At 45.8% G+C, this 14,059-nt stretch overlaps 1 protein-coding gene across 2 annotated transcripts in view; it reads left to right on the top strand.

Moving 5' to 3' along the window:
- The window catches only part of LOC144138851 (small G protein signaling modulator 3 homolog), a 65,904-nt gene that overhangs the window by 26,292 nt on the left and 25,553 nt on the right, over positions 1 to 14,059 (top strand). For both annotated transcript variants that reach the window (XR_013315986.1, XM_077671346.1), the window contains exons 11-13: positions 7,007 to 7,162; positions 11,864 to 11,968; positions 13,598 to 13,656. Coding sequence is in view for 1 of the 2 variants with exons in the window: in XM_077671346.1 (XP_077527472.1) it covers positions 7,007 to 7,162; positions 11,864 to 11,968; positions 13,598 to 13,656 (320 nt within the window). In the remaining variant the exon portion in view is untranslated. The remainder of the gene's footprint in view (positions 1 to 7,006; positions 7,163 to 11,863; positions 11,969 to 13,597; positions 13,657 to 14,059) is intronic.

The raw sequence follows: 14,059 nt of genomic DNA, 5'->3' as shown, positions 1-14,059 counted from the left end.
AGTGGCGGCGCAGGCTACATCACCGCAAAATATTCAAGCAGTGTCTGAGGACGGGCTATTATTGCACGCTAGTAATAATGGTTCATCTATCTGAAGTGAAATTTGGAGCCAAGGGAAAGGTGGCTGAACATACCAACGTTCCTCAAATTACGATCGTAGTGAACGTGTACCTTGGGGATTGAAATGGGGAGGGGGGGGGGGGGGGGGGGGGGGGTTCGACGACTGTCACCTCGCTTTGCGCAACTTTTGCCGTGGCTCTACACTTGTGCGTAAAGCCGGGTCTGGGATTGCAAAAATAATAATTTAGGCATTCACATGATAATAAAAATGCCTTGGAGTTGCTTAGATTTTTAATTCGATATTCTCAACGGCGCTCCACGCTATCTATGCATAGAGCCTAGAAATTTAAAAATGGTTTGTAAAACTGTCATACCAATTGTGATACTCTGATAGAAAAACTTTATTGATAGCTGTTTCAGAGTTATGTACGTTCAAAACCAATTAAAAGGTGCACTTCCCTCCACCCCCACCCCCCTGATTTGCCAGAAATTTGTTTTTTAGGCTCCTAAGGTGACATAATAAATCTCGTTCTTCTGCTCCAAATCAAGGTTCTCCTGCTCCAAAATCAAGATTTTGCTGCTCCGAAAACTGCTCCCAAATCTGGTTCAGCTGTCTCACCCCTGTAGGCACTTCGGGTCCAGGGCAGTACGTTGAAAATGTTGACATGTCATGCCCTGTCCTCAAACCCACCTCAAAGATACCAGGCCACCCTTGTACTGTAGCTGAGGGATTTTTCGGACCTGGAGGGAATTAAAAATAGTCCGTAAAATCTGCGAGCCGCAAAAACGAACTTAAATAGGTCCAAAGAAGTCGCGAATGGGTCCTTGCCCTAAGTTCCTCCTTCCCTATGACTAGCAGAGGCAGCTTTTCAGTGCCAAGTGCGTTTGCTCCAACCATGACCGTCACCGTCCAACCTGTGAGTGTCACCTGGTGCTTAAAAGAGGTAGTGTCCAAAAAAAAAAAAAAACTGGCCACGTATGACCTGCTGCCGACTGTTTCCGCCACAGACAACGTGCAAAATTATGGCCTCTAAAATGAAAGTTTGTTATCCCTGCGGGAGTCAAGCCAATCCCCATCCAATCTGAATCTAACCAGGTGGCTTAGGTTTCAAAAAGGCGTCATACTGGACTCGCACCGTGGCTCTGTCGCAAAAACTTTTGTCCCGATAATTGAACTTTCGGCTTTATTTTGTCCGAAATTTGCATTGTTTATGTACATTACTCCTATGGGACAACTGCTGGTTCCTTGGGAAAATCCGGAATATCCAGCAAGTCCGAATTTTCGGAGTCTGAAAAAAACGGTCGGCTACTGTATACAAAAAGAGTGGGCAAATTGGAGCCATGGCAACGTTCTACAGTAAATAAAAACATGTGTCTATGCGAAAATTTTGGTCCTTCTGGGGCCCAAATACAGGTCATTGATGTTTCCAAAACCCACGATTATACCCCTAGGCTACTGAGGCCGAAAAGCAGATCTCTTTTTGCAGTCATTCAACACACCAGTATCAGTGTTAAAAGTGGAACACTCGATGGCGCTGATAGCATACAGAAAGTGGCAAGCCTGTGCCCACAAGGAAACAGAATCCCACTTCTGGTGCAATGCAGAGCTTTTAATAAATGTGGTGATTGGCTTCCCTCCACACCTAAGCTGATCTAGAAGGTACTAAAGCACCCTAATTTTCAAGAAAAAAATGTTTCGCACTGACCTTGAGCATTTTTCTTATAAGAAGATCCCAGAGATAAAAGAAAAGGTAGAATTTCAGGGGCTTGGTTCCAGGATTAAAATCCGCGATGCTACCCGCTAAGCGCAGTTGACCAAAAAGATTGTGGTGATGTTCAAAGCTAACCTCTAGACAGCACTAGCTGCAACAGGAAGTGTGCGGCTTTTAGCGACCTGGAAGTGGAATACCGTCGAGTCCACTTATAACGATAGCGTTTATAACAATATATCGGATATAACGATAAACAGCTGTGGCACCGTCACCTTTTGTATTCTTTATATGGTAAAATAAGCCGCTTATTACAATGCTCCAGTGCCACGATATCGTATATAACGATTGAATCCGGTTATATTGTGCACCAAAAGTGCAACAGCGATGACTCTAATGACGCGCTTGCACAGCCTACTCAGGTAGTGTCTTCGTAGGAGGCCCAATGCGTGATACAGTCCGACTTTTGTTTCCGCCAAGGACATTTACCCCAGCTAGGTGAAGCACTTATAGATGCTCTTGGAAAAGATTTGCGCTAGCTTTACACACGGCAAACAAAGGTGACCCACTGTGGCTTCTTTTCCGCAAATTAGTAGTAGTATGACTTTGCTGGCATGCGAATAAAATGCTTTGAGCTCTGTTCCGTCTTTTTATTTCGCAAGCCGCTTATAACAATTATCGGTTATAACGATGGGATTTCCTTGGCACTTGGATATGGTTATAAGTGGACTAGACTATTGGTGTCGCCATCCTTATGTTGCAGATGCATGGGTAACAGCTTGCTTGGGGTGTAGAGTAATTTTTTTTATGCAGTGGGTACTCGATGAAACCAGTCTGTTTGTCTTCGAAAAACTTGAGGGCTTGCACATTTGCTGTGCAAGAAAATGGTAATAAAAAATCAAAGCCCCTTCCTTAAAAATGGTTGAACTGTGCATGCAACATGAGTGAAAGCCAAAGTCCAAAGCCGAAGTCCAAGCGTGCTTAGAGAACGTATTTCATCGTCATCATTGCTAACTGTGCATACTGCCAAACTATAATCTGCCTCTTACAAGATGCCCGTTAAGTGCGAAGAGACATCCCATTGATACAGTTAAACCTCGTTATAACGAGACGGGCTATAACGAAATAATGGATATAACGAGCAAATCGTAATTCCCCTTTGAAAGTCCCCATAGAAACCAATGTATTCAAAACCTCGTTTTAACGAGGTAAAATTTCCCCGTTACGGGATATAACGAACAAATTTCGTTGAGAAATCAAATTTTGAGTTAATTTTACAACAGTGCGCAACGCGGATTTGAGACAGTGGGTGACGCGGCAACTGTATTAGCAGTTCAAAACTCCCGCCACGCGCGCGAAGCTGGCTGGCGCGCCATGCGGGCGCTGCGCCCGCGAGGCCCCCACCCTCCTCTCGCTGCGCACGGCATGGGGCCCTTCGATTTACAGTGTCGGGCTCACCGCGGGCTCCCCCGAGAAGCAGTCCGACGTTCCATTTTCCCACGTATCCCTAGGGCTTCGGGGAATCCGCGGACTATCCGCGGTGAGCCCGAGAACCCCAATGCACACGGCGCGCGCGGTTGCGCAACACCACCTAGACTCCTTCCTCTCCCCCCCTGTTCGTATCGCCGACGTCGCTGCGTAGTTGTGTGTGCGTGGGTTTTGGCAGTCTTCAGCCTTATCTTATATCGTACTGCCGGCGTGATTCCAACAACGCGAGTGCGACAGGCGGGAAGCGAAAGCGAAAGACTATCACGCTTGAACAGAAGACGGCAAAAGCCGTCGCATCGGGCGCGAAGGAAGGTAAGGTGCACTCCGTGGTAAGGTAGCAAGAGACTTTGACGTGTGGACGAGTACACTGCCTACCATCGTGAGCAACCGAGAGTCCATCGTCAGCGCTGTTGCACATGGCTTGAAAAGAAGCGCTAAGGACGGCGTCGGAGGCACTAGATGCGGTGGACGCGCTGCGTCGCTACTTCGGTGCGCACGAGGGCGGCGAAGATGGCGTGAACGTAGCGGCCGCAGCTGAGGGAGCCATCGCTCGCATTAGGAATTGCGGACTTCTTCGTAGCCAAGTCTGTTTGAAATACGAGTTCTGAACTGCAATAAAGTAGGTTCGTGACTTTTCCTTTTTACCTCCGGAATTTGTTTATTTTACTGACTATCGCCGTGCAGCAAGATGCTATTTCGCCCGCTTTTTGTTTTAGGTAACTACAATGCACAATATTTGCAGTAAATGTCGGCTACGGCTATAACGAAATATTGGCTATAACGAGCAAATCGCGGCGCCCCTTTAATTTCGTTATAACGAGGTTTAACTGCATGTTATCATAGGTGGTGTTACGATTGATGCACCCTCTGGGAAACCCATTTTGGGAAGTTGGCTTTCTCGCAGTGGGTTTTACTCGGATGTCAATGCCATCAGTGAGGCATAGCAGGCATTGCTTTAATAATAAGCACCAGGGCCTTGGTATGTATATGTCATACTCCCTGTATTGCCCCTTGAAAAATGTCGTTCCAGCAATGCATTTATGACTAATAAGGAAGCCCACTTTAATTTGGCTTGGTGTATAGCATATATTGTAGTGTGAATATTCGAGCAATTCGATTATTCGAACGAATATTACAGTATCCAAATTCGCTTTGACCCGAATTTAAAATTTCCGATATTTCGAAGTCATCGGGGGGAACGAATATCAAAACTGTGTTCAAGTACTATGAGGAGTTTTGGTTTTGTTAGGCAAGCCACAGTGTCATTGACATCAGGCCTACATCTTGACTACATGGGGAGCCAAGACAAGCTAAGCCACATTTAGAGTGTTGTCGTTGCCCTCTTGTGCGTGCATGTTCATCAAGGTAGTCAAGGCTCCCAATTTATTGTTCCAAACAATGAAACGGTAACGAAATAATTTGTTTGGTTACTGTGTGGCAGGCGTGCAGTGAGCAGGAGTTGATTGCACTCCGCGCTTGAACTTCAGTGGGCATCAGTTGCTTCAACCAGTGAAATGACATTGCTAATGCGTCCACAGGTGCCAACCTAATATAGAACTTTTTTTATGAAGGCCCCGCAAGGCCCGGAAGCCCAGTGTCTCAGTGACAGGAACTTCAGTGACACCTGACAACTATTCGAATTCGCTTTCGACCCCAAGGACTATTCGCTTCCAATTAGCTTCGAACTATCAATATTCGCCCAAGCCTAATAGTTTACCATTTCATACTGGCACATGGTGTCTTTCGGAGGTATTATAAAACGTTTCCCGGCCGCCGCTTTTCTGATGGAGGCGAAAAGCAGAAACGCCCATGTGTACGAGATTTCGGCGCACGTTAAACATCCTGAAGTGGTCAAAATTAATCCCGAGCCCTCCACTACGGCGCGCATCATCGCCTGCGTTGCGTCGGCGCGTTAAAACCCTACAATCAATCAATTATAAAACGCCCTGTGGCAGTCGTATTATCCTAGAGGATGGTTCTCAGCAATGCCTTTATGCTTTGTAGTGAAGCTGGTTTTAAAGGGGCTTCATACTTTGAAATTAGCCTGTTTATACTTTACCCTCAAAAAATGTTTCCCCAGCAATACATTCGTGCATAGTCGTGTAGCTGATATTGAAGGGGCTCTCTGTAGAGTAGAGCGGTGTGTGCTTGCGCGTTGTGTGACAATTCTCACCTGAAGGATCCTGGAAATGTTTTTTGTATGTTAGGTGTCGAGACAGATTTTTGGCTGGAAATGGTCTTGCTGAGCCGAGTTCTGTTGTTGCTTCCAACTCCTTTGGATAGTTTCCTGGGTGGGTCTGACACGACGCAGGATTTTGCCAGTAGAGCCTTCGAACAGTTTCCACTTTGAAAAAGCTAATAGAATGGAACCAGTTTCGGATACCAGTATTCTTGAGTCGCATTTGATGCGTCGTAAATCCCATCGCAAGCTGCATAAGTGATCACTGACTCGATGGGAAGGGCACAATGTTGATGTGTGGTCATGCTGTTTTGTTTTGGATTTTTTTTCCTTTGGGGTCCAACTAAGGCGTTGGTTGAGGCAGTCAGTGAAGCACCAGGTAGGAAATTGCAATTCAGCCCGTTTATTCGCTGTTCGGCACCCTAGCAGAGCTTAGGTGTGTCGTGTGAAAGCCAATATAAGGGCATCAGTAAAATATGCTGTTGGGCTAGTTGGTGCATATTGCTTCAAGAAAAAGAGCACCACAAACCACGACAGAAAAGACGAAGAACAACGAGGCAGGTGTGCTCTGTCTCATCGTTCTTCATTTTTTCTGTCATGGTTTTTAGCGCTCTTTTTCTTGAAGCAATAAGATCATCAGTCGTGCACAGAAACTAGCTGTAAAAATAACAAATAGCCTGGAAGTGAGTGCTTTGCATTAAGCAGACTTGCGTGCTGCTGCCAAGTTTGGAAGAAATAAAAAGGTTGTATGTAAAGGGTCATTAAGTAGGGTTGCCGTTACTACAATTGCTTTAAGGTTGGGAAATTTCAAACATCGAAAGAAAAATTCAGATATTCAATTTAGGCTCAGATCTCATGGTATCACGATTTGGGAACTTTTTTCCATAGTATTTCAAGTTTCGTAAACACAAATCAATAGCTACTTTGCTGAACTCAGACACATCAAATTACACTGTGCTCAAAACAGTGGCGAAAACGCATGTCCAATATATACTTTGCATTTAGTTTGGAATTAAATGTGTCACGTTTTAAAGGGGTCATGGAGACAAAATTGATGTTTGTTCATTTGAAAGACTGTTTCTTTGTGATAACAATGGCAGCAATGTTATCGCAAGTTTCAAAAAGTGAGATATTCGTGAGATATTCAAGCATATGAAGCAGTGGCGACTCCCTAATCACTTTCCGTTGATTTTTTTGTGACGTCATGGAATCTTGTTCATGCGGCTGGCGGCTAGTGACCAAATCAACCGCCAGGAAACATTACTGGGCAATTAGAGGGGTGTCCTTTGGCTCCATTTGATTGTAACACTTGAATGCCAACGTGCAGATAACACACTGACAACTGCATTTTGAGTGATGGCCTGTATTACATCGCTCCCGCCCATATTATGTTACTGGCAATTGGAAAATTTTTCTGCATTTCTTGCATTAAATAACATTTTTTTTTTTAGCTGGAAGAAAGCTGAGTGAACTTAGTTACTAAAGGATAGGTTTTACAAAGATTTTGTTTTTGTGGCCTCTTTAATGCACAAATGAAACAAAAAGCAAGAAAGCGTGCCTTCTGTTTGCAGGTCCTCAACTCGGACTACTCTATGGAGAGCCACGCGCGGGACCACGAGAACTTTGCCAACGTGTCCCGCTCGCGGCACCGGCGTGCCAAGGCCCTGCTCAACTTTGAGCGGCACGATGACGACGAGCTGGGCTTCCGCAAGAACGACATCATCACGGTCGGTGGCTGCCCCTCTCACTGGCTGGTCTGCTGGCTTGGCTTGGCTCGCTTTTCTCGGCTGACTTTGTGTTAGATGTAGACACCTGATGATGAATCACCCTTTGCAAAGTGGAGATAAGGCTGTACTGAGGACCAGAAAAACAATGTGGAAAAGCCAGAATTACTCGGTATACACCAGTTGCAAACTCCCCATAAGCCCCATGTATCAAAGACCGGGCTGTGGTGGCCCCCTGTGCCAGGGTCAAACAGAAACAAGCCCGCAGCAAGTGGACTGCCGTGCCATCTGTCAACAGAAAATTGAAGTAGCTCTCTCTGCTGGCATAAATCATGATGTACAAAAAGTTTTAGAAACATAAGCGAACATTTCCTCATTTGGTGCTTCCCGATTTGAAAAGCAAGCTTTAATTTATTAAGTTGCGTTACAAAGTAAATGTTTAACAAAGTTCGGTTGTTTTGCCCTAGGCACTGCGAAGTAGAGGGGCTCACACAGCCAAGTTTCTGAGGCAAAGTTTTCACAGTGGGTGTATATTTTTGAACTCTGGACAAAACTAACTGGTGTGTTGTTTCGTGGAGGGGCTTGTTCGTAGTTACTTATGTGGGATGAATTCATTTGGTTGGCGCACTTGCAGTCATGCTTTCAACTAAGGACGACAGCAAAATAGAGCAGAGTTAGTTTGTTTCCACTGCCCTGTCTCATCACTGTTCTGTTCTTTCTGCCGAGTAGTAGCTAGCAGACGCAGTGGGGACTGACCATGACCATGCCAGGGTGCTTATTGATGTCCTGGGTTAAGTGAATTTCCAAATTGACTACTCTGCAGGCCCTGAATTCCTTTTTCTACACGTTGAATGCACGAAAAAGGACAGGGAGAGACAGCGCTTCATCTTTAAGCGAAGAACTCACCATTCGCTTAAGACAGGCAGCTCAGGGTTTTCCTTTATATGTTTCTGTTTTGACCAAATAACTTTACCACTCTTTCCTAAATAAAGTTGAGAGAACCACGAAAGCTTTGTCCAATCCGAGGAAAGTGCGTCTAGTCGATCGTCAAACCTTCAAAGACCCAAATCGCAAATTAAGAACGAACCAATGCAACAGTTTTTCGTGCTCTAAGTAAATGCATCTACGAATGATTTAAGTGTATACCGATACGTGGTTTATGAACAGGTAAAGGTACACTTCAACCTGGATGTAACAAACCTCTGTGAAACGAATTCCTGGATTTAACGAAGTTTTTCAATTCCCCATTTCCAGCCCCATTGAAACCCATGTGTTTGAGACCTCTATGTGTAACGAAGGCGTTGCAGCAATTAACCTTGATGCCATGAATTCACTACGTGGACAAACCATTGTTTTTTTGCAGTTTTTCTTACAAATAGGCTGCAGAAGCGCACTAATTTAGCGAACTTTGCCCGCACTGCAAACTACCGTGTGTTTCCAGTGTCAGTGCGGTTTCGGCTAGGTGCTAGGGCTGACTGTTGGTGTGTAGTCGCACGTCTCCACTGCTATCTGCAGTGTGGGTTCATCGGTGATGAGTCCTGCTGCCAGAAAACAATACTTTTTGTACTTTCAAGACAAGCTCGCAATTTTATATTCCGTCCCGGCCGGTGAGAAAGAATAACTCGCCGCCCGCTACAGTATACCAGCTAGTAACCTCTGAACAATTTTTAGTGCGCCAAAGAGAATCAAGTTTGCCAAAAGGCTCCCTTGTAGCATAAGTTTAGTCCTTGAAACGGGTTAAGGCACCGAAAGTGGCAAAAGGCAAAAGTGCTACTTAAATTACATTTGTAAATACGGAGGTACGTGATCCTGCTTATTTAAAGTTCCGTGTAGTGACTAAGTTTAATTGAAAGCAGCAGCACAAATCACGCAGTTTTTCGCTGTGAAATAAATCCTTGAAAGGTGAGTTCACCATCACTGATGTCTAGCATTTTGGTATCATTTCTGCTTCGTTCATGCGAGCCTTTACTTGAAACATGCTTGTAACGAAAACCTTCCAGCAACGAAAAATTGCGAATTTTTGTGAACTTCTTTATACCCAGGTTTAACAGTATACTATTGTACCCCTCATTCATGATCGGCGCATGTATTGTCTTATCTAGAACTGTTCCTTTTCCGTGATTTTCAAGTAACCGCCTCGCCGCAACAAAACCCCGGTTTCAGAAACGCACCGTGTGCTTAGCACCGACATATATACCGTATTTACTCACGTAATGAACCCACTTTTTGTCTTGAAAATTCGGCATGAATTTGGGGGGTGGGTTCATTATGCGGGAAAAAATTGCAACAGACTTTTAAAAGTTAAAATTTAATACAATAACATTGCTGAGAGAAGCACTGTCAGAGCCTTACCATTTTCGTTAAAACCCGTAGGTAATTATGCAATCAAATTTCATTTTTGTTCCCATCAGGCTAGTGGCCCCCTACTCGCCATGGAGCAGTCCTCCTCACTGAAGTCGCTTGCGGCCGCGCATTTGTTGTCGGCCCACAGCGCGCACCATCTTCCGTGGTGTCAAGGCACCCCAAAATTTATTTTCCGACACCGGGAAACTTCTCTTCTTTGGGCCCACGAAACACATGGTGATCCCTGTTCACCGCCCGAAAACCCCTCGTTTTCGCCCGTAGCAAACTTGCACTGGGTCAACACTGATGTGCCACCCCGCCACGCGGTTTCCATGTGCATCAGCGCATGCTTCACCACCTTCAGTTTAAAACCGGCTCTGTAGTTCATTTACAGGCCCATCGCACGGTGTGAACCAGGGGCGCAAAAAAAGGTCGGAACACAGCTGAACATAACCATGTGGTGTAATGGCACAGTCGCGGAACAGCACAGAGCAGGGAACGAGTGCGGAGTACGTGTAGTGCTTTGTTTGCACGCCGCCGGAAACAGCTGAAACAGCTGAAACAGCAAAGAGCAGGAAAGGAGTGCGGAGTACGTTTTGTTCTCTGTTCGCACACCGCAGCATTTTTATGGGGCAAGAAGGTTCGTTTTGCGTTCCACAGGTGTCGCTCCGCAAGCGCGCAATTTTTAAATTGTGAGCCACGGAATTCGCACTCGCGCCTCCGGCTACTGTTGAGATTTCTTTTTGTTAGAATGCGTTTTTACATTTCTGCGCATATTGCAGCGTGATATTGTTGTTGCGTTCGTCTAGGGCATCAGGAACTATGCTGAGATAAAACAATTCCCGCTGCATGTTTTATTCAAAGTGACACAAATGTAAATCTCAAGAAGAAAAGGGGGGGGGAGGGGGGTTCATTATGCGAGTAAATATAGTAAATATGATCGGCTATTTCAGCAAAACTGTTAGCAGCATTGCATTAGTAGGAACATTCTTATCAGAGCTTTCAGGTTGATGTACTGGTCTATAGGCAAACGCATTACCATATTTTCGCGCGTACCGTACTTACCCAATTCTAACGTGCCCCCGATTCTAACACGCACCTGATTTTCCTGGCAAAAAGAGCGAAAAAACTTGCACCTCCGATTATAACGCGCATGGAACTTTGTGACCCAGACAAACGTGTGCGAAACAAACGGGCGATTTATTTCCTAAAGTAATCTCACTCCTCGTCGCTCTCCAGTGACCCCAACATCTCATCCTTAGTGCCGTCAAGCGCGTTCGCGATGCCACACTTCTGAACGAACGTTCAACCATAGTTGATGGGATCGTGGCCCACGCTTCACACGCCCATCCCGCGAGCTTCTCCAGAGGCACACGCTTCAGCCGACCGCTCGTTTTGAATGCGTGGGAGCCGCTGCTGCCATTGCTGTAACCAAGCGCCCAAGTGGAACGATCTGACGATTTGTGTGAACGCTGATAAGAAAGCCTAGGTGCCTAGGCTTCTTGCGTCCGAAAATTCGTTGCTGAAAGCTTGGGCACCATCTTGAGATGGCAATGGGTGGGACGAAATTTCCGTTTCTGCAGTTTTGGTTTCATATCCGATTCTAACGCGCATGCTATTTTTTGGCCTATTTTTCCTGAAAAAAAAGTGTGTGCATTAGAATTGGGTAAGTACGTTATATCTTACACCAAAAATGCGAAAATTTCAGTGGCAAAGTAAGGGTGCAGATAATACGCGGCGTTTTTTTTCTTTAGTGTAGCTTCACGGCAATGCGCATTGTGCCGTGCCGTGAATCTCCTACGTGGTAGCACTGACTAAGCCTTCCATGGCAGCGATTGCGCAAAACAGAGAAGGACAAGGAAGAAAAAACAAGGACAAGCGCACCCTAACAACTGAATTTTGTTAGTGAATTGTGACTTTCGCCTTGCAGTCAGTGTATTCTGCTTGCTAAATATACGCTTTTTCTGTCTACATAGTATGTGATGTGTTGCTTGAGCAGTAGTAGCCTTGGTGCAGCCTTTCCTGTATCAAATGTGCGGGCAATACGCGAGGATTTTTTTTTTCTTTTACGGTGGGCTGAATGTGGGGTGCGGATTATATGCAGGGGCAGGTTATATGTGCGAAAATACAGTAGTATTTGACAGAACTTCATTGGTCCCACCAAGAAATGTTTGGCTTTAACAACTTGCGTACCTCTCAAATCCCTCGTTTTTTTTGCAAAGAGAAGCACAAGATTGCTGCAAAATTGACGTTTGGTGAATGGTCTGTGGGGCTTGTTCAAGCCTGTTGGATGGGACCAGATTGGCCCCGTTTCAGCAAAACTTGGACGAATCGAATGTCTGATTCCCCGCTTACTTGCAGATCATCAGCCAGAAGGACGAACACTGCTGGATTGGCGAGCTGAACGGCCTGCGCGGCTGGTTCCCCGCAAAGTTCGTCGACCTTCTCGACGAGCGGAGCAAGCAGGTAAGAGTTGGTTGGCTGCTTGACTGCCGTGCGGATGCTTCCATCAGCTAATTGCCACCCTTTCGTCACTGACGCTGCTTTGTCACTCCTGGTTAGAAATCCTGAATAGTGTGGCTGTTACAAATGTTTCTCTTAGTGGGAATTCACTGAGTGTGTTCTTTTGTGTTGTAGAATCATGTGAGAGTGTGTTTGTTCCATTGATGTTATTTTCATTTCTCATGCTCTCCTTTCTCTATTGTACACATATTCCTTTCCTTTCCTTTTCTTTTTCTTTGTTTGTTCTGTGCACCACGCTGAAGGCATCGTGCTGTTTGGGGACACTTATCGAAATAAATTAATAGAGAAAAAATAAACAACGTTCTCAGCCGTGCTCCACTGTTCACAGTGCACTCATGTGTTCCACATGAACATGGCTAGGTGTTCACTCATTACATCTTGCATGCTAATGCAACAACAAGAAAAAAGGCCTTTTAACAGGCTTAGCCGAGTATAGATTTCACCCAGAGTGGGCGGATGGTTTGGTGTTGACACTTGCTGTAGAAGTATGCTTCACTGATTTGTATCTGAAGTTGTAACAGCATACTGTAGTTTGGACAAGCCGGGTCTATTACCGTATTTACTCGCGTAATTCTCGCACTCGCGTAATCCTCGCACCCCTAATGTGAGCCACCGAAACTTGAATTTTTTGGTACCTCGCATAATCCTCGCACCCCCAACTTTGCAGCGGCGAAAGTTGCCTGCTCGCGAAACCCGCATGGTGCACGCGCTCTCCAACGCGCGCCCTCCCCGCCGCCTCTCCGTTCGGCGGAGAGCGCTCTGTATCCAAGGCCATCCAGGTTCCCTAACAATAGTATTAACTCTATGGCCCTAACAACCTGTATGGCTACTCCCTAACAGGCGCCCTAACACGCTACTCACACTGTCTTTGAGCCGGTTTCGCGCGTGTTTCGCGTGCGCGCAACTAGACGGTGTTCGCGCAGCCCGCCTGTCGTGTCGTCGTCGTGGTCCCGCCGTTGAGCGGCAGCAGTCAGTGAGTCACTCGCGTCAGTGGTGGATAGCTCGCTGCCGTTTTGAGAACTTTTTGATCTAATTATTTTGTGCTTGGTGCCGCTTCGCCATGGGGAGGAACGCCAGCTACACCGCCGCTATCAAATTGAAAGCGAAAGAGTACGCGATCGAACACAGCAACCGTGCCGCAGGCAGGCACTTCGGCGTCACCGACTTCAACGTGCGTTACTGGAGTAGGGCACGCACATACGACGACGAGATAGGGCGCGCGCCAGAAAGCAAAGGCGGCAATTTCATGATCGCTGATCGACAGGAGGTTGTTTACGTTGTAAATAATGAAATAAAAAGAAATAGCTGCTGTTGGCAACACTGAGCTTACCTATACAAAAAATGACCGCTACATTTAGCGGGATTGCATAAGGCAAATTGGCAACACTGTGCATCGGATATTTTTTTTTCCCGCATAATTCTCGCACCCCTAACTTTGCATTGATTTTTCCGAAAAAAAAGTGCGAGGATTATGCGAGTAAATACGGTATTGTGCAGGGTCTCAGGGTGGGCGAGTACGCATGCAGGCACGTTTTCTTACCCCCTCTGTGTTACTGTGTCTGTCCCGTGCAGTACTCGAGCGCAGGAGATGATTCGGTGACGGAAGCTGTGACAGACCTAGTGAGGGGAACGTAAGTGCTGCTCTGTGTTTGTTTGTTTGTTTGTTCACTCACCCATTCACTCACTCACTCACTCACTCAATCACTTCTGCATTCATTCATTCATTCTTCCCTCAAAGGCTATAACTCTCCGCAAAAGTGCAAGGATGAGACGTGTTGTTAAGAGCCTTCATCACACTCAAGATTCTTTAATGGGTATTTCCTCAATTATTGTGCTGTTCTAGGCAAATATGTTAGCTTGGAATGGGTGCGGACTTATTTTCATTGGAAGCCCTACCTTCTTTCTTTTTTTTTTTTTGGAAGAAAAACTTTGTTTGTCTAGAGGCATTTAGGGGATAATTCGTAAAAAAAACTGAGTGCAGATATGAAAGACTGTTTCCACAGGGTATCTTCTCCCGTGTAGGCAAGGTTACCG

The sequence above is a fragment of the Haemaphysalis longicornis genome, unplaced genomic scaffold, assembly GCF_048455015.1.
Source record: "Haemaphysalis longicornis isolate Haplotype H1 unplaced genomic scaffold, Haemaphysalis longicornis Haplotype H1 scaffold_5, whole genome shotgun sequence".
Classification (NCBI taxonomy): Eukaryota; Metazoa; Arthropoda; class Arachnida; order Ixodida; family Ixodidae; genus Haemaphysalis; species Haemaphysalis longicornis.
The sequence above is the reverse complement of the archived record's forward strand: the minus strand, read 5'-3'. Positions and strand labels throughout refer to the sequence as shown.